General features: G+C 42.0%; 1 protein-coding gene across 1 annotated transcript in view; it reads left to right on the top strand.

Moving 5' to 3' along the window:
* Positions 1 to 26,190, top strand: part of Ets65A (DNA-binding protein D-ETS-3) — a 34,859-nt gene that overhangs the window by 1,937 nt on the left and 6,732 nt on the right. The window contains 7 exon segments of the mRNA XM_017247123.3: positions 2,167 to 2,460; positions 2,716 to 3,143; positions 5,920 to 6,105; positions 18,659 to 18,709; positions 20,775 to 20,834; positions 22,435 to 22,482; positions 25,375 to 25,564. Coding sequence (XP_017102612.3) covers positions 2,228 to 2,460; positions 2,716 to 3,143; positions 5,920 to 6,105; positions 18,659 to 18,709; positions 20,775 to 20,834; positions 22,435 to 22,482; positions 25,375 to 25,564 — 1,196 coding nt within the window. The 5' untranslated portion in view covers positions 2,167 to 2,227.

Genomic DNA, 26,190 nt, shown 5'->3' with positions numbered 1-26,190 from the left:
GATCGCAAGCCGACTCTCTCTCGGCCGCTCGACTCAACGGTCCTTTCTTTAGAGAGTTTTAGCTGGGCAATGTCTAGGTCGGGCCGCCCTCTCTGTACGTTACTTGAGTTCCTGCATGCACCATAAGCTGGTATATCTGGTGATACATAAATTCGTCTTTTTATTTTACTGGCATTAAAACCTCTCAATGACCCTCAACACATGATGTTATATTTTGTTGCTCAGATAATAATGGTTGTTTTGACATTTATTTTTTTTCAGAGAATATTTAATATTTTGTGATTTTAAAAGAAAAAATCATAACAATCTTTATTTACGGTCCCTGCAATACACATCTTATACCAAAAATGTTCAATAAAAAGATAAACGCTTGTAAAAGATTCTTTTGAAATTATATTCGGCGTGAGGACTTCCTTTACGCTATTCATTATATAATTAAATCCTACATTAGAAACCGGAATTTATCTGAATTGTCTTCAGAAAGTCTTGAACCCTTAAAATTCCTATGGTTTAAACTCATGGGGCTGAATATAACAAAGTAGTTTATATTTAGGCGTTTGAAGTTTGTTTTAGGCTTTTTAATTTCAAAATAAGCCTTCATTGCTGTCTGGCTGATTGCAATTATCCAACCCCAAAAAATCTTATTAAAAGCAAGGGTCCCACCCCTTCCAATTTAAGGAAAAGCTTATGTTTTCTGCTAATCAAATTAGCAGACTCAAACGGAAATATTCATAAGCCAGCAAACAGCAGCCGCCAGCGCTAGTCCGGCAATTAAACAGCTCACTAGTTCAATCGAACAGCGGAGAGCAAAAGCATTCAAATATAAAAAATTCAAGCCCAAATCACATTAAAATCTTACAAACCATTAAAGAGCAGCCAAACGTGTGGCCTTTTAATTAAAAGATCTCTTGTCCAACAAGGGGATTACGCCATTACACCATTAACAGCTGCTAACTGGCAACTGTCGAAGACCCAAAACTCGGCACTCACAGGGCTCGACAGAAATCAGCACGCGCTTGAGAGCAGGACGAGCATTCAGCCCATCTGCAGACCGACATCCTGGCATCCCGCTCGTATTTCCGGTGTGCGCGCGTTCGCTCAGCGATTGTGATAACTTTACGGCTACAAAAGTAGAAAAAAATAGAAAATAAAGAAAATGTCTGCCTGCTAATGTTTGTTGGTAAAATTTGCTTACATGCAAAAACGAGTCCCTGGGCCCAAGTACAAATAATAAATAATAAATGAGGCGTGTGCAGGCCGTTTATAATGTCTGACAAGGCGCAAGTTGATGATGCTCTCAAGATGCGACCGCTCCGATAACGAAATCTATTCCCCCCTCAAATATTAAAGTTGTCCTGATTCGGTTTCGGTTTCAGTTTGTATCTCGGGTTCGGTCGGGGAGACTTTAAGCCAAAGGGAGACAGGACAAGTCGCACGTTGTGTGGCATAAATTTCGTTGGCATAAATCAAAATCCGGTAACTTCCGACGAGGGCAGAGTGCAAAAATTTGCATGCCCTGTGTGCTAACTGCCAACTGGCAACTGCAAGCCGCCCGAAAAGGCCAAACTGCCGGGAAACAATGGTTCGCCCTTCCAGCTCTGGACATTAGAAATCCACGCTCAAATGGCCGCCACCCACGCACGGCTCAGCGCTCATACGCAACGTTGGCCCAGTCCTGAGCGCCCGAACGCGGGACTGTACACACAATAAATAACAAGCCAGATAATTATGCACGTCGTGTTTATATCTAAGGGAGCTCCGCAGCCCCACAAGCAGCCACTATTAATTATGCTGGAAAAATGGCATGGATTACGGATTGGGTGGAGGTTAGAGGCGCTCGTTTAACGTGTCGGGGCTCTGGCAATTAGAGCGATTGTATGGCCCGAGAGCCACTCTGAAATTTCAGTCTTTAATTGTGGGACGAGGCGTTATGATTTATGAATATCTAGTTTTTTAATTTGCCATGAGGTGAGTGATGGTACCTAGAAGGTTGTACCTTAAATTATTTCTTAGAGAACGCCTCAAATAATATTTGGTCTATGCATGTCTGACATGGTCTGTATTTATTACACTAAATTGCCCTATTTTTTAAGATCAGTTTTAACATTTTGGTTTGAAAGCTAGTTTTAAAAAAGTTTTAAAATTTGTCTTCCTTCTCCTCTACAGAGTCAAGTGGAATCCCTTGTTTAGCCAACAGCCAGCCATCGAGGCTCCCCAGGCGTGCGCCATGTACGAGAATTCCTGTTCGTATCAGACGGCGCTGGACCTGAAGCGAGTCTCTCCGCCCTCCCTCGCCCAGGTGAAGACGGAGGACTGCCTGACCCTCGGCCAGTGTTCGCCGGACTGGACCTCCTACCGCTTCCACCAGTCCACATTTGAGCAGCTAAAGCAGAGCGTAGAGAAGGCCAAGGCAGCGTTGCAGGATCGCAGCAGTTTTTTCGGTGCCGGTAGTGCGTTTAGGTGAGATTTGAAAGACGTTCATATATTCAATTAAATTATTTTTACTACCAAGAGCTTAGTTATTGAATAAAGACCAAAAAAATTGATCAGAAAATTTTTAGATGTAAAAATAGGAGTAGATCACACCTTAAGAGAACTTAGTTTTAACGAGAAAATTAATCATGATCATGAAAATGATTAAAAATGTATTGAAAATATTTAAATAAATATTATAACCGTTATAAATAACATCGTATATCTTACATATGCTTCCAGTGACATTTACTCCAGCCAGCGTTTAACGGATAGCTTGGACACTCTGCCCGTTCAGTCTGGCAATGGAACCGGTAACTGTCTCGGCCTCCCACACAATCCCAATGTCGGTGTGGGCGTCGGTGTCGGTGTCGGTGTAGGCGTAGGCGTGGCTGGGGTCCTTAACTATAATGCGGTTAGTAGCAGTACTGCCGGAGTCCTGGGCAGCAGCAGCGGCGTGGGCAGTGGGAGCGGTAGCAGCTTACAGCGGCACCGGTTGGACACGTTGCAACCACCCGCCGGGTGCTCACCTGCCGGCACCCAGCACGGTGTCATCACGTCCAGCGCCGGACAAGTTTCGTCCGGAGCTTTGGATGCGGTTAGTGCGGCTCCGGCTCTGCCATCGCTAACGGCCTCTAGTTCGTCGCACGTGGAGCACAAAGTCAGGACAGGTAAGCCATGAAATTTACAAAGCAGGTTATATTCCTAGATAGGCAATAAAAATATGATAGTTTTCCGTTTCTATTGCTGGATTTTTGGAACTGAAAGAAGTGTTAGCTTGGTTAAAACCAAGTTTTTAAAGAAATATTTCATGAAGATATGGTTTCTATTATGTAGAGTGACTTTAAAAGATCCTTCCTATAAAAATGACTTACTGCTTCAAAATTGGTTGTTATTCTAGAAAAGATTTCTAGATTTCTAGAAAATATTTCTATAAAGAGGACCATATGTTTCTTTAATGTTTCACTTCAAGAATAAAATAAATAAATATTTTATAGTGCATCAACCCACTGACCTTCTCGCAATTGTCCAGCACAAAAATGTCAACGAAATGGCGGAAAAACAAATCCTGCGCTTCCGGCCAAGGCAAAACGAATTCAAAAGCGGGAAAAAAGGAACCCGAAAATGTTGTGCCACAAAAGTGGCAAATTTCTCGTATTTATTTAAACACATCCAAACAGCATATGTTGGCCAACGGCCACCCCCATCTGCCATCCACCAGCTACTGCTTTTTGGTGCGCCGAGTAGGGCGAACCACCAAATATGTCCGAACCCGTAACATTTAATGGCCAAAACAACGGCCAAAAACCGCGACCAGCCATGTACATAATTCTGCTTGTTGGGCTAACAACAATAAAAACGGGAAAAAATTGTGCAAAAAATTTAAATTGAATTATCCATATAAACGGCGAGGTCTCTTGGGGTCTGTTTCTATTGCTGGGTTATTTTTCTGCTTTTTTTGTGGTTACATATTTATCAATTTAAGCCGGGCTAGCGGATGTGGCTTATAATGTGGCCGTAGCCGGTTGCTGTTGACTGTTTTCGGTCCTTCGGTCCTTGCCAGCTTTTGATAGAAACATCAAAAACCGAACAATTTCATCGCGTGCCTGGCTAGAGTTTGTTATGCCGCCTCCACGCCAGTCAAGTTGTCCATGTCCATTTATTTCTATAAGAAAACTTCCTTCTTCCAACTATCCTTTTTTTTGGCAAATTTATGTCCTGCTTCTGTTTCGGTTTCAATTAGACAAGGTCTGACATGGCCTGACTGGTGTGTTTCGTCCAAAGGCCGTCTGGTTCATTGAAAAACTTGGATGAAATTTAATAATAAAATTCCCCAAGTTGGCAAAAACTTATTCTGCTTTAATCGCTGATTTAAGAGCCTTTTCCCAGCCATAAAACAGAATCCCAAGAGTCGAGTCCCTGAGGTCTCCTTGCGGAATCGTTAGACACAAAATGGCCGCCCAGCTCGTCTTTTCTCATCTCATTTGGACGCGCTCAACCAAATATGAAACGAATCCTTTTCATCCTGCGCCCCCACTCGCCCGTCTCTTTCTCTTTCCCGTCTTTCATCCGTCCGTCTCTTTCTTCTGTGACTGCTGTCAAGCTGTAGCTGAGTTTTTGCCGCTTTTCTTTGCCATGAAAAGATTTTGTCATGCGTAACTCATTATTTTTTGCTCAAAAGACGTTTGGCTCACAGAAGCGCATAAAAAATAATTACACTTTCACAAGCCAAGTCAAGTTAGAGAAATGTACATAGTATCTGTAGAATACAGCACAAAGTTAGATAAATTTCACAATGAATTAGTGAATCTTTATAACCACATATCATTTTCATAGAGACATACATTTATTTCATAAACGGTTACAATCCTTCTTTTTGAGTTTTTATTTGGTAAGAAATATTTTACACCAACGTTGAATTTTTGTTAGAGGAAATATCCCTCTTTTTCTAGAAGGAATTAGAAATATGGCATTTTAAGATTAAAACATTTAAAGTAAAGGTTATACAGAAACTTCCTAAACTTTCTTCCTTCCTTTCTAAGGAAAATAATAAAAACATATCATGATAGCTACATAAATATATATAAACAAGGAAACGTGAGTGACTGATCGGTAGGTCTTTCAAATGAGATACAATAATATCATCTACCAGGATAATAATAATAATAATTGGCGTAATAATTTAAACATTTTCTATGGAGGATTGCATCCATAAGGATATACTTTTTATGTTAAAAATAATAAAATATATAATTTTATAAGAGAAATCCATTTTTCCCTTAAAACTGAGCTTATTTTTTACTAAAGAGGTTCATGTATTGTTTTGGTACAAAAATTTCTCATGACGGAAGGACGATTCGGTATTGATTATAAAAACTGACACATATGATAGAGAGGTCGGTTCCCATAATATTCATACTCGGGGCCATTATTTTCGTACTCGTACCGACTCGTATCATATCCGGCCTGACATTTCAATTGAAAGCGTAGCAAATTCCTCTCGTTGCAAATTTTTCCCCGGATCGCTGGCTTATTGTTGTTTACATCAAACAAAGATTTACGGCAATTAAACATCTCCATCGCTGGTCTGCGAAGTGACAACCCTCGCGATTATGGCCTTTGCGGTTCACAGGATCTGTCAGGCGATGGGACGGCGGCAGGGGTGAGAGGGCGTCTGCCGAGCGACGTTGCGTGACGGCCTCGGGGAGTGGGGTGCAAAGACATGGAGAGAGCCATGAAAACCATAATTCGGGCAATAAATAAACCAGTCAGCTAGTTGTGATGACAATTATCTATGCCGAGATTTATGTGCCTGGGTCCCAGTTTGTTTTCACTTTTTTTCTCGGGTCCTTTCCGTGGCAAAAGGCGAAGCGTGCCATGCTGAGTGTGCAAATTTGCGCTGCCTGGCAATTAAAATATCCTTTTGTTTGCTCCTTCGTCTTGCAGATAAATCCTCGCTGGACTGCGCCACCACATCCTCGCACTCCGCCGTGCCCTCGTCCTCGTCCTCGAGTGCAGACCAGCAGCAGGGCAGGATCAGTGGCAGCAAGAGCAATAGCAGCTCCACAGGAGGTGGCGGAGGAGCAGCATCTGGAGGTGGAGGAGGAACAGGAGCCGGTAACTCTGCACTCTGTAAGTTTAAACTTATGTGTCATTTTATTATATCCTTTGAGCTTTTGACAGCTTTCAGTCAGGACTGCAACCTGATTAAGAGCTAAAGAAGTGCTATTGTTCGCTCTAAAGGTGGCGCTAGTGTGCGTCTCGGGGATGGCATGTCCTTGCCTAGGATTTTATGCGCTGGGGGTGGTGCATCCGAGGGTTCATGAATTTTTACAGGGACGTTAGGGAAAAGCTGTGTATAATTTTTGTACGTATGTTTAATATTGCCTCCAATTTTATATTATAATTATTGATACTATCCAGTATTCATAAACAATAAGAAGGGGATAGTTCGGCTTGACAATCGATGCTGACCAGGAATCTATGGAATTTAATAGTGGTCTAAAAGAAATTAAAGAAGATTGGTTAGAATAGCTTAAAAGTAAGAACCATAAATATAGTTGTCGCAAAGATATGGGAAAAGAAGGGCCAAAGAGCCTTAAAAATAGGAGACGTAGAAACCAAGTCACTTTATTACTAAAATTTAATTAATTAAAAGAATAAACTGATTGGCCTTTTCAGTTTCAATACTGGCATAACGTATAAAACGTATCTTTTCGTATAGACACAATAAAACAAAAAAATACAGGAAAGCTAACTTTGGGCCAAAGTTGATTCATTTCCGATCGTTAAGATATATGGATCCCTATGAGATTTGGAAGTTTTAGTAGGCTTCTACCACTAACCATACAGCATATAGACAACCCATTTCATACAACGAAAATGGACGCGAAAATTTCTTGCGACAGGCCCCAGCAGGCCCCAGAGCGGATTTCTTACGCTCTTTTACGCTCATCGTTCGTTCATCTTACGCTCATTCTCGCATTAAATGTTTTCTGTTTCTCAGTCTCTAAACGGAGCGCGATGAAGAAGGTTGGCCTGCGCTTCGGTTGATCTTTGTGTGTATGCGTGTCACACATTCACATACACGGGTGTATGTGTGCGTGCGATTTCGTTTCGAAGCCAGCGCACAAAATTTTGATTTTTCTTACTTTTCAGGCTTGCTACCCTAACCAAATTCGGGTATTCGTTATTTGATGAAATGACGAAAGAAATTATATTATTTTTTATATTATATTTTTTATTATTTCAGCATACATTTTTAATTTATTTAGGAATAAGATTGAGTGTTAGTAGTAAATGATTACTGTATATATATTTTTACGAATCATTAAAAATGAATATGAGAAAATGAGAAATGAGAAAATTTCAGAGTATATTTCAGTCGGAGTCACTTAAAACGCCGATTGCTTTTAAGTTTTTGTTGTTCTGCAAGAGGCTTGTGCATGCCTACTCTAACGATGGAATGATTTTTAGGGGAGGGTGAAGACACGAAAACAGCTGATGGAATTGTTTACCTTTTTTGTTTACAATTTTTCAGGCACTTGTTATTAATTTGGGTTATTGTGAGATTTAATTAAATTATTGTCGTCAATTTAATAATTTCCTTATATATTTTGGAACTTTAAAAAAGTCGCCGCTCGAATTTTTTACAGATATACATATATTTGTATATATATACATACATATTTACATTGGTTTTCTGATACCTCTTGCAGAACAAGAAAAACTTAAAGGATATAGGCGTTTTGAGTAACTCCGACTGAAATATACTCTGAAATTTTCTCATTTCTCATTTTCTCATATTCATTTTTAATGATTCGTAAAAATATATATACAGTAATCATTTACTACTAACACTCAATCTTATTCCTAAATAAATTAAAAATGTATGCTGAAATAATAAAAAATATAATATAAAAAATAATATAATTTCTTTCGTCATTTCATCAAATAACGAATACCCGAATTTGGTTAGGGTAGCAAGCCTGAAAAGTAAGAAAAATCAAAATTTTGTGCGCTGGCTTCGAAACGAAATCGCACGCACACATACACCCGTGTATGTGAATGTGTGACACGCATACACACAAAGATCAACCGAAGCGCAGGCCAACCTTCTTCATCGCGCTCCGTTTAGAGACTGAGAAACAGAAAACATTTAATGCGAGAATGAGCGTAAGATGAACGAACGATGAGCGTAAAAGAGCGTAAGAAATCCGCTCTGGGGCCTGCTGGGGCCTGTCGCAAGAAATTTTCGCGTCCATTTTCGTTGTATGAAATGGGTTGTCTATATGCTGTATGGTTAGTGCTTCTACCTTGTTGGCCCCAATACCTTCTGTTTTTTTTCAGGCATTTTTATCTTGGAAAGTATCCTGGGAAAGAGAAATGATGAAATTATCATCCAATTGTAGAGTATGTACATTTTATAAAACCTGCAACATTTTTTTGGTGGTGATCCAAGTGAAGGGGGGAGAGGGTACACAATAATGGTGTAATGTCGGCGGAAATGATGAGTCCGTAAAAAAAATGAATGACATAAAACGAATAAGTCCTTAGACTGTAAGTTTTTCCTCATTTCGCTTATGAGCTTTTCAAAAAAATAGATATTTTCCGCATTTCTTTGTTACTATGTATTTATTTTTTTAATTCTCTAACTTTAAAAACATCAAAGTATTGTCAATTGCTATCAATTAGTTATAGGCAGCCGATCCAGGCCGTTCCAATTATATACTGGGGTGTTAAGAGTAGCCCCAAATAATAGGTCTTACTCCAATGAATTCCGTTTAGAAACTGCTTTTATTTTGTACAGTTCTCTTATAAGAAATATACATCAAAATCTTAAAACTATTTAAAACTACTGATCAACGCGATGCACGCTGACCTGCTATGCGACCCTTTCTCTAGTGCGATAAGCGCACCACATATGTATGTATCTGTTTGTGTTAGGCTGCAGGGGATCGGTTTTAGGCCAAGACAAACAGTCTTGTATTTCATGGGTCCGATCCCTTGAAACTTTATCTTAAAAAATTGTATGTACAATAGTATTAAATGCTTCAACGGGGTGCAAAGAAAACACTTTTGACTAAAACTATAAGACCCTCTGCAAGGGTGTACAAATGTGTCCCTTAATAATAATATAATAATAATAAAATAATAAAAAAAAATCAAAAAGGTGAAAAATTATATGAATCAAAATAAAAAATTGATTGGTCTGTATGAAGAAGGAAGTTGTTGACATTTTCCGAGCCCTTAACATCGCGGTAAAACTTGCAAAGAACTCTTTGTAATTTGGAAAATGAGGTGTGATGTTTGTTTAAAATTTTATACAATGACAGAGGGTATTCAAATTTTTTGTAAAAAGTGTGTTTTTCCGAATATTTTATTTCAATAATTCGTTTTGTTTCAACTGAAGACCAGCAAAAAAAAAAAAAAAACGGTATAAAAAATTTTAAAAAACGCCTTTAAATATTGTATATAAAATGACAACAAGAAATTATGACCCTTTGAACCTTAATCCACCAAATATGTTTTGGTGGAAATAAACCTCGAGTTTCACTTTCAAATGAATATTTGATATAATTATTATATCATAAATTTATTTATATCATCACTTCCCACGAAGAATCTAAATCCCCACTACTTATAAAAGTATCCCTGACATCTCAATTGCTCACTTGAGCTAAGTCCTTAAGCCTGACTAATGCGCGTAATCTGGAATGCCAGCCTTTGAACCTTTGGGTCCCTCTGGGAACGGCAATTGGCAGCTCATCGGCAGTGGGAAAGTTGGGCCACAATTGTGAGGACTGACTGTTTGTGTTCATTGTCCTTGCCTACCGTAAACATACAAAACGCAACAGTCACAACATTCCCTCGCTCCGCCAGTGAGAGTCTGTGGACTGCCCGTTGATAATTTGACTCTTAAGTGCTCTTCATAGCTAATCCTATTAAAGCGTGTTAGTCACACGCTCGCACAAACGCACTTCAAAGCAACTCGAAGAGTGTGCCACAAAGGACAACCCCCGAGCTCATCCAGACGTCCTGTCTACCAGTCTACCAGGCCTCAGGGATGGGCCTTCCTGCGAGCAACAATGAGGCTAATCGACAGATCATAAAATGATCAAAATGTTATGTGAAGAGCATTAGGGCGCACGCTCCGTTGACAGCGTGGTAGATGCCACGTAGAAGATATGTATTGGGTCGGGACGGGGCTCGATTCCAGGGGAGGAGTCATCCAGTGCGTGTGTGGGATTCCCTTCATCACAGACAATTGAGCGGTTAGGTGTGCGTAATGGGAAAGGGTGCAGAACGGGAGCATGACATCGGGCAACTCATCGAGTGGCAATTGGTAGAATTTATTGCTTTATTGCAGTGATTAGAGATATGCTTATTTACTTGATGTTTGGGTTGTTTGTTTTAGGAGCTACAGGTAAAATGGATATCTGGGATTAGAATAGTTTATTAAAGAATTTATTATTAGGTGGTGTTTATTTATTTATTTTATAGATCCTAGACTAAAACCTATCCAGCAGAACAACGCTTCTGAAAAGGTCTTTTAAAGAAAATGTACAACTTATTCCCATTTAAATAAATTTTACAATACATAAGTACATATATTAAACACAAAATAAGGTTCATTACATTATTGTATGGTTAAAGCCAGTAAATTTAAGTATTAATGAGGACCATAACAGAGAATTAATTCAAATTTTTCCAGAGAACTTTCAATTACGCTTAAATATGACACAGCAATCTTTTACTATCTGGGCAGCAATGTGCATATTTTTTAAAAATTGATTTATTTTTTAGATTGCCTTGTTCAATTTTTACTACAGCCACCCGGTAGTCACCCAGTTTGCCTGCCACCCATGGTCCTTTCAGATCTAATTATATTTTAACTGGCACAGTCTCATATGTGCGATGTCTATCGTCATCTGTCGCTCCGCTGTTTGTTTGTTTGCCGGTGGCATACCCCAAGCGCTTTACTCTAATCGGAGTGGTCGCTTAATCTGCCAGCAGGCTGGCCTCCATTCACACCCACCACTCCGCCCAACCGCCCCTCATCAACGCGCCCGGCGGGTGGTGGCCCGCCCACCAGTAAGCGCCACATTGCGACCTTTAGCCCCGCTGCCTCCCCCAAGACCTGGCAGAATGTGTTCCTGTCTCGCTTTGCAGCGCCGTATGTTTGCTCACTTGAAATTTAATTTCTGATTTCATTTGTGCACAGTTTATTTTTTATTTTCGTTTGCCTGCCCTGCGCGCTGCCGTAATTGTTTCAGGCTGTGAAAATAAATTGAAAATGCTGCTGGGCCAACTGGCGCCAAAGGACGATGAGGTCCTTTTTGACAGCTTCGCGGGCTGACGCTTGCGCTGAAATTTATTCACTCGCATTTATGATGTTGCAAAAAAAGGCAAAAATCCGAAGAATATATATGCGCATATTTGGTGGGAAGAAAAGTTCAACTTGGCGAGATTGGCCTTTCCCAGGCTTCCATTGTCCGTTCATGTGTGCGCCTATTGATGTCCAAATATTTTTATTCATGGCCCTTTTCGCGGTTCACTTAACTGTCGATTCAAGTCATTACCCAACCCCCCGGGACTTCAAAAATTTCAGCACGAGCACGAGCCGCTCATAAATCAAGTCATTGTTGGTCCAACCATAACTCCCCCTGGACCTGAAAGACGACGGCAACAAGCTGGAAAATGTTTCGCTAATTTAGTTTTTGTGTGTGCATCGATCGAGGGCCGCAGATAGGCAAACAAATTTGCCCGGCCGAACCGAAAAACTTTACACAAAATAATTAAAAAATTGTCACCGGCCCGGCCCGGCCCGGCCCAGTCGTAATAGAAAACTGTCATCGAGTCCAACAGGTTGGCATCCGCCTTCGAAGTTTGCCGCTTTTTGTGATTTATGCCGCTGGAAATGACCCGCTTCCGACATGAAATATCAGAAAAGGAAAATACATATATACTATATATAGGGAGGAAGAGAGAAAACGGGCAAACAACCGAACCCAGACGGAGGAGGGAATGGTGCACTTGAGAGTTTTAGAAGCGGGTCCTACAACTACTGTGGCGGAAGCGCAGCGCACCCGGAGCCGGAGGTGGCTGTGTCGAAGCGTCTCCGGTTTCTCCGGCCAGTGCACTGCAATTTAGTTGTCAATTGAATTTACGAGCTCGCTGAATTTATGGCCGCCGAACGAGGTGGCCACCCATGTCCCTCGGCCTCCCGGACCACCCCGGGCCTCTATTCCTGCTTTTATCTCAAGTGACACAACTCACGTGAGACCGCGAAGCACCGAGTCCGTGAGAGACAAATCCAGAACCCTTGACCCGCCAAAAAGTCAATCCGCGCTATCAATTGACAGCGAGGGTCGCTGGGAGTCAAGCCGCCGTAATTTATAGCAGTCAGGGCACGTGAACCGAGCCCTCCCCTCCGACCCCTTTCAGATGTTAATTGTTTGTTTGCTGTTTGTTGTCATTGGCTCTTAAGTGGCGCGGGACGAGGGGTGCGGTGCCGAAGGGCACAAAACACCCCCTCGGGTGCCGTGTGAATATGTTGGCTTTCAGTTTAGAGAAATCAAAAATAAAGATATATGATGAAAATAAAAAAGTATACAAAATATGGATATCGACAATGTAATACCCGGTACTTTTGTTTATTTTAAAGAATTTCATATCATAAGAAACATATGATATGAATAATATAACCATTAGACTTTAGTCAACCAACATATTTGAATACTCCAAATTCCCTTATCAAAAATAATCGAAAGACTTTTCTGCCTTTAATTAAATATTAAGTACATTTAATGTTATGCACCTCAGCGAAATAGGTTATTTCGGTTTGGGAAATAGTTTATCCCCTCTTTTCTGCGGTCTGAACCAAGATACCCTCTAGTCCCATGAAAACTTCACCTTTAATAAACGAGGCTGCCACACTCTCCTGCAATTATCTGAGAAAGTCAAACGATGGTAATCGGAGTCGCGCACCCTGCACCCGTGGCACGGTGGCACCCTTTACCGCCACCCTCTTTCTACCTTGCCCTACCACCTTGTGCCACCAATCGCGCAATTATTGCTGGTATTGTTTAGATAGACAGCCACGAGGACACTTTCAATATGTCCTTGTGAGAATTTTTCTTTCCCGCTTTCCCGTTTGTTGTTCGTGTCCGTAATTTGTTTTTATTACAATTTTCACATTTATTGGTGGGTGCCTTTTTTGTGGTTGGGCTTCTGTTTGATTTGGCGTGTTCCCTATGTTTTGGTTGAGTTTCTAGTTGACATTGTTTTTATTTTGTGGGAAAGACATTCAGAGAGTCATTTAGATTTGGAGGCTTTGATATGCGGTGTTTAATTGGTGTGGACAAGGGGAATGTGGCATTAGTTCTACCTTTATCTTTTCGTATTTATTGTGTTATTATACTAAAAACAGAAGATTATAATTTTCAAATAATTAAAATAATAATTTAGATATAAGGAGACCTTCAGCTCTGCGCAGTATCTTTTTAAAATTCGTACTAAAGGCTTAAATTAAAGTTGGTGACCAGGTGACCAAAACCATTTATCTTTTAAATAATTTTTTAATTAACCCCAATTAGAAATCTTAGATACATAGGAATAATTGAGTAATACTGAAGTTGTTCTCTTCAATGAGTATTAAGTAAACCATTTGACGAAAAGGAATTATAATGTTTATTGTTTTATAGTTTGAATATATGTATTTCTTTAAATACATATACACTTAAGATGTGAGAAAAACATTATTTATATGTATGTGCATAAACCAATTCATATACCTACAGTATACGTATATTTTATATAAATTATTTATTTATTATAGTTATTATAGAATTGTTATTTATTATCCATATAGACCCTTTTCCAAACAGACTCCCATTCCATCTTAAGCTTATCCTGGTCCTCACTTAACCCTCTCAGAGTTTCTCAATAAAAACTTTTGAAAAAGAGCTACCAATTTTGGTCTGATTTATGTGCCAACGTTGCCGCCCATTTGATTAACAAATATTGAACCAGCCCAGCTAGGGTAAATAAAAAAATTGTGTGCATTGTGTTTTTATTATTTTTATGCCGATTATAACAATACGCATTTTGGCAATAACAAAATGCACAGCGACAGTCACCATTCGCCACGGGCAAAATGAGCAATTCTGAAGAAAAAAACTAAATTAGAGGGAGGCATTAAAGACCCGCAAGGAGTCAATGGAAAAAGGAGCGGGGGACATCTTTTCGCCTGTCATGCCTCGCAGGACTCCTGGCCACGTGCCGCGTCAAAGTCTCCATCGCGTGTTACATCATTCATACGTCATTAATGGCCACGTGTCTGACTTCCAGTTGTTATTGTAGGCAGGGCCATTTCAGTGTTCAGACACTAGGTATTGGGTATTGGGCATTGGGTGTTGCACATGGCCAAGGAGCATAAATATTAGCAGACCTCTCTCTCTTGCCCACGGAGTGGCTCCCTCTATCTGCCCCTGTCTCTGCGAGCTTGAGAAAACAAATCGCGGCGCTGATTGCGTTTCTTATTAACTGCCGTGGGTGGTTGGCCGAAACAATATGCTCCCTGTCTTTCTGAACTACACTTTGAAAAAATGTTCTAAGGTTACTAGTTCTTAGGAATGCTGATTTCCAGTCAAAAATTTGTCCTTCCTTACGTCTAAAGCTAAAATTAATCGTTTTATATTTGTCAAGAAAGGACGGATATAGTGGAGTTATCCAACTTTAGTATTCTTCTGTTCTTGCTTGTGTACTCCATTCCCTTTATTATCATTAAAGGATTGTGTTTTTGGTTTTCCTTACATCCTTTTGTGAATAAAAACCTGTAAAGAAGCATCTTCCAAACCTTCTTTCCAGTGTCCTTGGTGTTGTCATGTTTGTCTTGACGCTCCGTTGAATATTTTTTGGCTGCACACTCACAAAACAAATGGACAGGACCCCGGGCCCTGATGCATTGATGGTCCCAGTGGGGCGCAGAGATTTAATGGCTGGAATGGCTGACGGGCTGGGTGGATGTGTGATTTAGGCCACTGTTCCGCGGCTTAAAGTTAACTCAAAACACTTGACTTGTGGGCGTGGCGAAGGAAATGCGATGGCGTTGCCAAATTGCGGAAATGCCACAACAAAAGGAATTAATTTAAAGTTTTTCGCCCAAAAGCGTGAAAATGAAATTACATAATGAATGCAATTAAAATGTTAAGCCAGGCCAGGACACACAAGCACACTAGGGCTAAGGCTACAAAAAGCTTTTCCTTTTCCCCTGCTTTTGGCAGAGCAAACATTTCGAGCCAAGTGAAACTTGGTTTTCCTCTGGCAGAGAACAGCAAATTGCTATTTAGCCATTTTAGATGCCATTAGCAGAGGCCCCATCTCACTCCCCAACCCCCCACACACACACAGTCGCCCGCAGAAGCTAAGAGCATATAGTGGTAACTAGGTGTGGAGGTGGCGGAGGAAGGATGGGGATCCTTTTCCTTCCAGCTAGGTTTATTAAATAACTGCGTGTCAAAGCAACTCAGCAACGCACAGTCACCGACGCACACAACTGCGCCCACAAACTAGCGCACCCACACGAACGCACTTCGCCTTGACTTGTTCAACTTTTAGATGTGTGTGTGAGTGCTCTGGGCATGTGTGCGCTGGTGGGGGTGTGCGTGGGTGAAAAGCGAAATTTGTTTTTAACAAAAAATAAAACTCAGGAGCTGCGAGGAGTGGCAAAAAGGTCAAACAGTCGACGGTCTGCTTGTTCTATCCAAAAAGGGAAAATAATTGTTTATTTTCGGTATTAATAATATGCGAAGGGGAATGTTTTCTATTTTTGATATTTTGAGCTTTCGTTGATTCTCCCCAAAAAAATATATCCAATTATCAAAAGCTAAAAATTTATAGTTTTTCTGGTCCATCGATTCTGGTTTCTTAATTTTAGATTTATCCTGATGGTAAATCTCACTTCGAATCAATTAATTTTTAAACCCTGACAAAGCCATCTATATTTTAGAAGATTAGTTGTATTATTTTAATCATTTAGAATAAATTTTTAAACCTTTATTGATTCTTTTTTACTATTTGATTAAATATAAAAATTCAATAATTTATGGAAAACATTTTTATTAGTTTCTATAGATTTCAAACGTATAGCTTAGTTGAAAAAAGAAAAATGAGATTAAAAAACTTTTTGAGAATTAAGAATTAAAATTCAAAATACACAGAAATTGTAAAAGTTTATGTATTTCATTTTTTGAGAGTATCGAACCATCATATTATAAAAAAGCACATCAATGAAAGTAAAAAATCGCCTTTGTGTGGGTGAGGAACTACAATTTGTTCGTTGACGCCTATGAATTAGCCCGTCCGCCACCCACTAGGATATGCAAGGACTCACTCTCTGGTCGCATGGCCAGCGGCTAAAGTCGAGCAAAAACAATTTCAATGAGGATTCAAAAATTAATTAAGCCAGCCCAAGAGCTGTGTGGAGATGGGAGTATGTGTGTGTGTTGGGAGTGTGTTTGTGTTTGTGTGGGTCTGTCATTTTGTGTAGCCTGCTTTAAGGAGCAGGACGAGAAAAGGAGCTGGTGGGCAAGTGGGTAGCGGAGGCGTAAGAGCCACAATTGCACTTGAGCAGCTGCAGCGATGTGAACGTCGACGCCAACGCATGTGCACCACCAGCCCAGCCCCATCGCCACCCACCTGACCCCAACCGCCATTTAGCCCCCCACCCGACCGGCAGTCAAAGCCTTTTACAATCAACTATTGTTGATTTTTCCTCCGAAACCCATGCACCGCCAACTTCTCGCGTATTGTTTTTGTGAGCCACCCACCGCCAAGCCCCACCGCACCACTGCCCCACGATTGCGGGAGCCATAGCGGGTGGGTGGCAGAGGGGAGGGCGAATGGTAGTGGTGTTGTAGGCGAACGACGAAACGGTAATATCCTTGTGTTTGGTGGAAGGAAAAAGGAAGTGGATAATACATCCGTCCTTGTTGCTTCGTGTCACCCACTAAAAAGGCGATGCCACTTCTGGAAGCTCTGCCACAGGAGCAGCGGAGTCGGAATCGGAATCAGGAGCGGCAACAGCAGCGGCAGCGGCTGCATTGAGTGGCCCGCAACAGAGACAGCACTAGTGCGCGGGCGAACGAGACAGAGACGGTGACGGAGACGAGGACAGAGAGAGAGCGAGAGTCCTGCGGCTTGTTCTCAGTCAAGTGGAAACGGTAACCTCCTACAAATCCCAAAAGCACTGGCCAGGCTTTAAAGCCATAGTTTCAAAATCCAGAAACTAACAGTTGGATATTCTGGCAGGATAGTTCCAAGTCCTGAAAGTCCTGCTGGTGCTTGGTGGGAAAAATAAACAAAAACTTTCCCCATGCGCCTCTCAGCTCCTCAGCCATTTGCAAAAAGCTCTCTGGGGAAAAGCTTCCACGAGGCCACACCCCAACTCTCCGCTGATTGGTGGCTGCCCGACAAGGGGGTGGCTGAGGATTAAAACCCTAAGTGTATCCTGGCAGAATCGCCAGCAGCGGCTGCGGCCGAGGCAGCGGCAGCGCCTGGCTGAGGCCCAACCAGGCCGGGCCAGACAGATAGATACACACACCGAGCTGCACCCACCACCCACCGGAGAGCCAACCACCAGCCACCCCCACAGGGCCACCGCACCACCACCACCGCCACCGAGCCACGGCACTTCTGCTAGGGGTTGGAGGCAGGACGATGGCAGGATATGCGCGATTTGACGACGGAATGAAATCAATTGTTACGCTGCCGTGCCACAGATCGGACGCAATCCGGTGTCAGTGCTCAAGCCCGATAGTCGTCTAGCTCGATATCCTCGCCAGGAGAGCATCCTTTCTTAGCCAAAGTGATTTACGCGATTTGTTGGGCCTACCCGCAAATACGTACGAACACACTAACAAACCCACACATAGATTCCGGAGCAAACACAACCAAAAAATCACGTATACGTGCGCTCCAACATTGACACAAATAAATCAGTTGGACACGCGAACGGCAGGCAGGTCGAAAAGTGCATTGGAAAGTTCGGGCGGAAGTCGAGGTGTCCGGTAAACGGTAACCGGTTCCGATCGTCACTTTTCCCGTTCCCGTTCCCGTTCCTTTTCCGGTTCCGCTGAGCGTCGCTGCCCTCCGACCGTTTGCCCTTTTTAAACAAATTCAATTGTGGACACCACTTGGCGACGTCTCCGACTCCGTCTCCGTGTTATTAGTTTCCGGGCTCCGGCGACCAATTTACCGCTTGCCAAAAAAGGCTCTAAATAAAAAAAATTTAAATAAAAAAAGGACACGAGTGAAGCCGAAGGGGAAAAGGGCGTAATTTGAATTGGAAATTTGAACTAATTGTTTGGGGAGTGGCACCGAACGCAAACCACTCCAATCGCAGTGAACCCAACCGCCGGCGGTCACAATGCTGGACATCAAGTCCTCCGCCGATTACTTGTCACGCTCCACGGGCAGCTTCAGCAACTTCTCGATGCTCTTCGCAGGTGAGTGGGCGGTGTGTGAGCCGCCAGCCCGACCGTCGGCCACCTGGAATCCAAGTAATTAGCCCAACTCGAACCTCTAAGATTCTGCCGTCGGCTATTCAAAACACAGCATCTTCTTCCGTAGGGTTTTCGTAAATTTTCAAAGGTTTTAAACAATTATTTTTCTTTTCTTTCAGATTCCTCATACAAATCGTCGTGGGGCTCCCACAGTTCGACACAATCACAAGGTAAGTTTTATTTTCAAATTATGGTTCAGATAAGAATCCAGGGCATCCGCTCCAACTTCCTTTTCGATAAGGCAACACCTCAGTTAGGAGCTTAATAGAAATAAATTGTATTATCTATTATTATTATTTTATTTTGATTTCATTATTAGATACATATAATTAATTTAATAACCCTAAAATAATAAAGTAAGCCAAAGAAACTAAGGCCTAAAGGCTGGAAAAAGAAATTACTTGACAAGTGCGCGAAAAAGTAGGCAACAAAATATTTATCAACTGTGTTGAGCCTTATTTCTTGCAACAACTTCATGTAAAAAGGGGGCGATCACGAAATAGTCACTATTATGTCTATTATAGTTATAGTCTATTATAAACATTCATCTAATATACCTTTTTATTCAAAATTCATAATTGCTTTTGCATTTAAATCCCTTGCATTCATTCATTTACGAATAATTTCACCAAAAATAATATTATTTTCTTGCATTTCGTGACAACTTATAGCCCCAAGTTAAGTCATAAACTTTCAATTCAATAATAGAGAACATTAATTTGCACTTCCATCTTCAAAAACCACCAACCCATAAACTTCTTGTAACGACTGTGAATCCTCAAAGAAACAAGACTAATTTGCAAAGTTTGAATGATCACAAATTGCTGTGAAGTATGGAAAATATACTCAGAAAGTTGTGGGAGAGCCCCGAAATTATAGCAAATTATTTCACACAAATCACAAGCCACTCCGAACCTCAAAACAAATGTAAAATATGCAAAACACACACATGACTGCCACTGCGAAGCCAAAAGTGATGGGACTCACACGACCCGAGAGCAGTCAGGCATGCAAAATGTGTGCCTGATAGATGTGATGAAGCAAATCAACAAGCCGTCAATAGAATATTGACAGGCTCTGTTCGGTGGTGGGGTTCCGATTCAAAAGAGCTGATAAAAGGACCGAAAAAGGTGTGGAATACACGTGTTCCTGGGGTTGCTTCGACTCGGTGATTGGGCAGTGAAGCGAGGCGAGGGGTTAAGGGTTATTAGGCTAGTTGTCCCACGCACTAATTGAAATTATATTGTCCTTTGACACCCACTCCTCGACAATGAGAAGAGCACCAGCCAGCCTGGAGCGTTTTAAATCTGAGGAATATCAAAATGTTTTCCAGAGACAAAGTTTCAGCTTGGCTGAACGCATTTAGCTCCTGGCCACTGATGATATCAAAATTGTGCACAGCTAAAGTTTGTTCTCAACTCCAGTTGGGCCTGCACCACACCGCACCACCCAGCCCAGCCCAGCCGCACCACAACAAGGCGTCCGCCCCGCCCCCGAGGCAGTGCCTGCTGCAATCGGTCGCCTTTTGTGCTCTTCGCAGTTGAGTGGCCACGCAAAGCCCAAAACCAAAAATGTCATATGAAAAGTTGTCGTTGTTGCTGCTTTTTTAGCACAATAACTGACAACGAAAACAACAGCGGGCGGTGCAAGCACCACCCAGCGGTGTCCTGTAGATTACACTGCGAGAAAAGTATTTTAATATACATATGAGGTGTGAGCGAAATTAATAGATAGGTATTTTGTTCAAGTCCCTATATACATTCCGTTCTACCTTGTATTTTATTTTAAACTGATTTTTTGTTGGGATTTGAAAAGGCAATCCTTAATTTTTCCAAGTGCTTAGCTCTTGTCCTGCGGCTTTAATTCTTCTCGAATATGAAGCGTGAAGTTTGCCACACAACTTGAACGCGCAGAGATTTTAAATTGAATTGCCAGCGGCATTGTTTTCGCTCTTCGCAATCATATTCCATTAAGGACGAGCCAAGAGATTCTGCGATGCTCATGTCACAGTTGTCCCACGCGGAATGCCCCGGGCATCGCTCCATTCAAACATTTGTTCATTCATTCCCGCCACGGGCTCGGGTCCTTTGATGACAACGACGAGATAATGTTTGTGTTGCGGTTGAGTTGTGATTGCCTTTGATTGTTCGACTGAGAGTGTTAACAGACAGGGCCGACAGGCTTATTTACAATTTGAATTTATTTTAACGCACTTTTAAATAATTTCCATTGCAGGCTACAGCTCCAACGCCCTGAGCATCAAACATGATCCCCACTCGCAACTACGGCAACCTGGTGAGTAATGGATATTTATGTTCTGAAGGATCAGTGGAGGTTTACCTCAACATTTACTTAATGAATGGGCCTTGCGTGTTAAGTTTTCTTGCCCGGTTTTCCGGTCTTTCTCAAAAGTTATTGAATAAAAAATCCTTAAAATAAATGCTACATTATCCCGAGATCACCAAGTGCAGATGCTTCAGTCCACGTGCCGCTTTCAGCCTTTGTTCAGCCTAAAAACCAACATAAACATTCGCAAAACTCCGAAAGGTATTTATAAAACAAGAATGCGAAACGAATTCGCTGGCCAAGTCTAATAATATCGAGCGTACGAGTGCCGTAGCCACTCGAGCCCGGGCTGCCAGTCCTTTTTTATCCTGCAACCCTCGACGGCAGCGGCCTTTAAAATTCGTTTCAAATCCATGCACTTGGGGAGCGAGTTTGAAACCGAAACCGAACCGAAACAGAAGCACAAATCGAGCAAATACTGTCGCAGAATCAAACCTTAAATACGCCACTTGAGCAATGGAAATGGTAATGGAAACAAAAGTGCCGAGCAGTGGAATTGAAGCGTAATGGAAACAATTGAAACACCATAAAGGATTCTCAATTAGAGGGCCTCTGGAGAGGGCCGAAGGGGGGCTCCCAGACCCAGACACACTTGGCCAGGCTTTGTTGCTGTCAAATTTGACGGCCGTGGTTGAGAGAGACGCGTGCCAGTTATCCTGGAGAGGGGCAGTTTTTTCGGGGCATTAAAGCTGTTGAAAGCACAAAGCCAGGCCCAAAGAAACTGTTGGCAAAACAATGGCCACCAGGACTTGAAAGGACAAAAAGGAGGCAAAAACAAGCCAAGGATCGGCGGAGGACTCGTGCTAGATGATGCGAATTACGGACAATTGCGCTATATGTCTGGTCTTGGTCTCGTTGCAATCAGAGTAACCTTTCTTTTTAACACTGCCACATCCTCTTCCACTCATACAGCTGCGGTTAAAATTGTAATACCTTTCAGACATACAAAATGCTCAAAACTCTGTAAAGAACTAAGGGTTTTTAAACGTGATTTTTTAAAACATTGTGCTCTTTTTAAAACGACTTACAATTTGTTTAGCATTATTGTTTAAAAACTTACAATATTATTTATAAAATATCGATCGCTGTTGGTTAAAAAACACTTACATTTTGTCCGCATCTGTACTCGAACATTCACAAAGCTGGGCTCTTGCAACGAGCAGGAAACGCGCACCGGATAATAAGTGAAATGGATATTTCGAGTGTGAGTGTGATGAATGCGAGTGAGAGTCTGAGTGTGGGTGTGGGTATGAGTATGCACTCGACAAATGCGCACAAATGAAGCATCTGCATATGGGTAGTAGTACAGAAAAATATAAAACAAATTTTATGTGGCACAGAGCTTTGTGGAAATGCATTTCGTTTCGTCAACGGAAACTAAAACTTGCCTTTATATGGGCATACATATATTGTATATGTGTTTCAGAAGAGCTTGCCCGCGGCCCCTTCATTAAGATATTTGCATAAAGGACCCACTACTAATGCCACGCTTTCCAATTCCATTCTCATTCTCATTACGACTTTCATTTCCATATCCACCCTCTCGCAGATCCATATCAAATGTTCGGACCCACCAGCAGCAGACTGGCCAGCTCAGGTGAGTGTAAATCGAAGTCACAAAAGCATAAAGATGCAGGTGCCGCGATTATTTTACTATCGTGGCCACGTGACTAAGCCCCGGCCACCCTCTCCTACTCTTGATTTAACCCCAAAACACTTGGGCCGCCTGCCTTCATTATCATATCAATTTCTGGCCGAGATTCGGCTTCTTAGTCACTGCCCAGACGCGGGGCGACCCTAACAAATTAACCCATTGCATGCGAGTTTAACCCTTTAGGGGTGCAGTTTTCTAATTTATGCGAAAGGTGTTTTCCGAAATTTATTGCACCGCCGTGTATGTGTATGTGCGGGGCGTGTCCTGGCAATTGTTTTTTATCCTTTTGCAGCTCTGACTTTTTGTTTCATTCATTTAGAGCTGGGAACTGTCTGATTTCTGGGCACGCGCCCTGCAAATCCATTAAAAAAGAGTTTGCAGAGCCGGAGGAAGGCTCCGTCAAAGGGTTTTTGGCAGTGGGCGGGTCCTCCATAACTGTGATAAATTGCTCAAAGGATTTGCTCATTTTTCTCACAGGAACCTTTGTCCTAAAAATGACCATGGGAAAGCAAGTATATACGACATTCAAAATATATTTTTGTACAATTATCTAGGATCCTAAACAGGATACGTAAGATAGTTCTATAAGCCACCTAGGCAACTATTCCAGATTTATGTTAATATTACTTTACAAAAATATACTCCCCAATATCCCTTATAAAATCTTTTCTTTAAAATAAATCCTTTTTCTCTATTCTTTCCTCCAAACAAAAGTACAAACTTGAAAATGGTGTTCATTGCCTTTGACCACGACCGAGTAAAATCAATAATTCCTATTGATCCTGCGCTGGGGCAAGCTTTTGACGCCGCTGCCGCCATTACGGTGGCGAGAGCTCCACCCACTGCCGCCCACCTCCAGCCAGAGCCCCACCCTCCGACACCACCGCCCGAAAACATGGCGCTCGAACGGAATTAGCATAAAAACCCAGACGCCCAACATTTTCCGGCGCGACATTTACACGAATCGAGCCACTCTCTCTTTCTCTTTCGCCGGATGGCTTCCGTCTCTTTCGATTGTTTGTTGTGCGGTTTAGGCCGTTGCCAAGAGTTGGCGGCGAAATGAAACTTCAAATTGAAGTCGGACGCAAAAGCTCACTGAAAGACACCCACCCAGGCCCATACCCACGACCTCCACTGGGCCCTCCACAAAGTAGTCGTATGTGGTATATGCTGCGCTTTCGCTTTTTGGGTGGCAAAAATGCTGTTTTTGATTAATTATGGCTTCCTCTCAACACGGAACCGCTTTGTTAGCCAGGTCCGGCGGCCTGGCCAGCACTTGACATGCCACACTCATTTGCATTTCCAGCCATTCTCCTGCCGGCCAGCTGCAGCTTGCATGCCGGCCCTAAAAGTGATAAAAAATGGAAACACGAGATCGCCTTAGTTAGTGGCTGCATAATTAAATAAGCCAGCTCCAAACAGGCTTTTCCCAATTATGAAAACAGTAAAGGGCCACAAAAAGTTCTGGTCTTGCTGCAGCTTCACATCAAAGAGCTGGTTCGGCTAATTACTTCCGGTTATGGGGCGCTAGAAGCACATTTTTCAGCTTTGATGGTGACACTCCTTAATCAGCAATTACCCCTTCAAATACTTTGGAAATTTTTGTAAATACCAGATTCATGTGCCCATTCAGAGGTGATGTTTATGGCTTAGACAAAGGGTTTAATTCAAGAAAACTATTTAGTTTCCCATTGGCTTTGTTGTGAGTTAATAGCGTGTCAATTGCCTGTCCCAACACGCCCTTTTTTCACTGCCTCGGTGTCTTCCACAATTATCATTCATCATCGTCATCGTTGCCGGTCGGCGGTTGTGAGTAAATCATCGTGTTGGCACTTAGCACATTCACTTGGCCATGATTTGCAATTAACGCAATATTCATGACGTTCTCACACACGAGCAGCTCTGAGCCACCACCCGAAAGCTGCCCAGGTCTCTTTCGCTTTTTCCCACTCAAGATTGCCCAACCACCCCCGGCGGCTCTGGGTGTCCTTTTTACGCATTTTGTCTGACAGCAAACAGAGAGAAAGGACGATGTATTCCTTTTATTCGTCCTACGGCTTCCACGGCCTAATTGCCAAATGATTAAGCGATTTATGATGTCTGCGTCGAATGCGTGGCGAATTCGGCGCACAATATACAATCATAATTCTATAAATGTTTTAGCCCGAACAAAGGAAAAATCACAGAGGGGATGGGGTATAGTGACTTTTTTCATTTTTTTGGGGGAGTTTGGTGAAAACAAAAAGTCAAAGTTCAAATGGTAAAGTTTAAGCTGCTACGGTCTGGGGGATTATAGTTTAAAACAGGGCAAGTTCCTTTAAGTTCGTTCCGATTTATAGGAATATTTAATAAGAATTATGCTTGTAGTGAAAGTGGCACCAGGAATATCTCTTTCAATTCCCAGAGCAACTCAACCATCCCAGCTCCATTACACTTACATGCAATGCTATTTCCGTTGCGCTACACTTCTCTTACAATAATTTGAGGCAAGCGTCATAGATTACCCGCGGTCTCAGTTATTTATAGAGGGGCTGTCCCCCTCCCAGGTCCTACCACTGGGAGGCTTCTCTGGCTTGCGTTTCGATTCCCCAGCCAAGAAGTCCTTGAGCAGGAAATGCTTTATGGGGCCATTGCATGCCACAAAATGCTTACATTTTGGCCACATCCCCGCAGCCGTAGTTAATTCAGGCCCGAAACGCCAAAAGGATATGCTCTTTTGATGGACATTTAGCCAAGCCCGAAAATACCCACATTAAATGTCTCTATAGAAGAAATCAGAAAGCCCATTTCTCATTTCGTATAGCTAATTTGTATTTTCTGATTCACGCTCCATAGGCTCCGGCCAGATCCAACTGTGGCAGTTCCTGCTCGAACTGCTCTCGGACTCCAACAACGCCAGCTGCATCACCTGGGAGGGCACCAATGGCGAGTTCAAGCTCACCGATCCCGACGAGGTGGCCCGTCGGTGGGGCGAACGCAAGTCCAAGCCCAATATGAACTACGACAAGTTGAGCCGTGCCTTAAGGTGAGTTTATTTTGATGGAAAAAATATATTTATATACAACTCAAGTGTATAATTTTTTATTTGTAAGTTGAAGAATATTAAACTTTAGTCATTCAATTATAAAAACCTAATCTTAAACTGTAGATATAGCACATGTAGAATCATAAATATGAAGCATTTTTGAGGTGTTAAGGGATTTCCATCTGTAAAATATTTTTTAATAAACTCGAAATTAAATGTGTTTAGTGAATCTTTTATTTATTTCACTCGTATTTCACATACTGTTCTTTGTATTCTACATGAGTTTTCTTCAAAATATTTGTTTTTTTCCCAAAGTACAACCAATATTGTTTGATTTCGAAACTTGTACTTCAATTGAGGGGGGTTGTTATTTCCTTGTGTCCTCCCAAGTGTTCTCTAATTAGCAGATATCTGTGCCAGCATCAAAATGCGAACATGTGTGCAATTGGGCTCATCAGTAAACGATTTGTCCCGGCACTGATTAGCCGCTTTGATGGCAAAACAGCCAGAAAATGGCCCAAAAATATTGAGGGCCAGAAAAAACTAATCCACTTTCTGGCCAAGAGTTGGCCCACTTGATTGTTTGTGGGCGGCGCTGGCTGGACACAGAAATTCAATCATAAATT

Source organism: Drosophila bipectinata, chromosome 3L (genome assembly GCF_030179905.1).
Source record: "Drosophila bipectinata strain 14024-0381.07 chromosome 3L, DbipHiC1v2, whole genome shotgun sequence".
Taxonomy (NCBI): Eukaryota; Metazoa; Arthropoda; class Insecta; order Diptera; family Drosophilidae; genus Drosophila; species Drosophila bipectinata.
The sequence above is the reverse complement of the archived record's forward strand: the minus strand, read 5'-3'. Positions and strand labels throughout refer to the sequence as shown.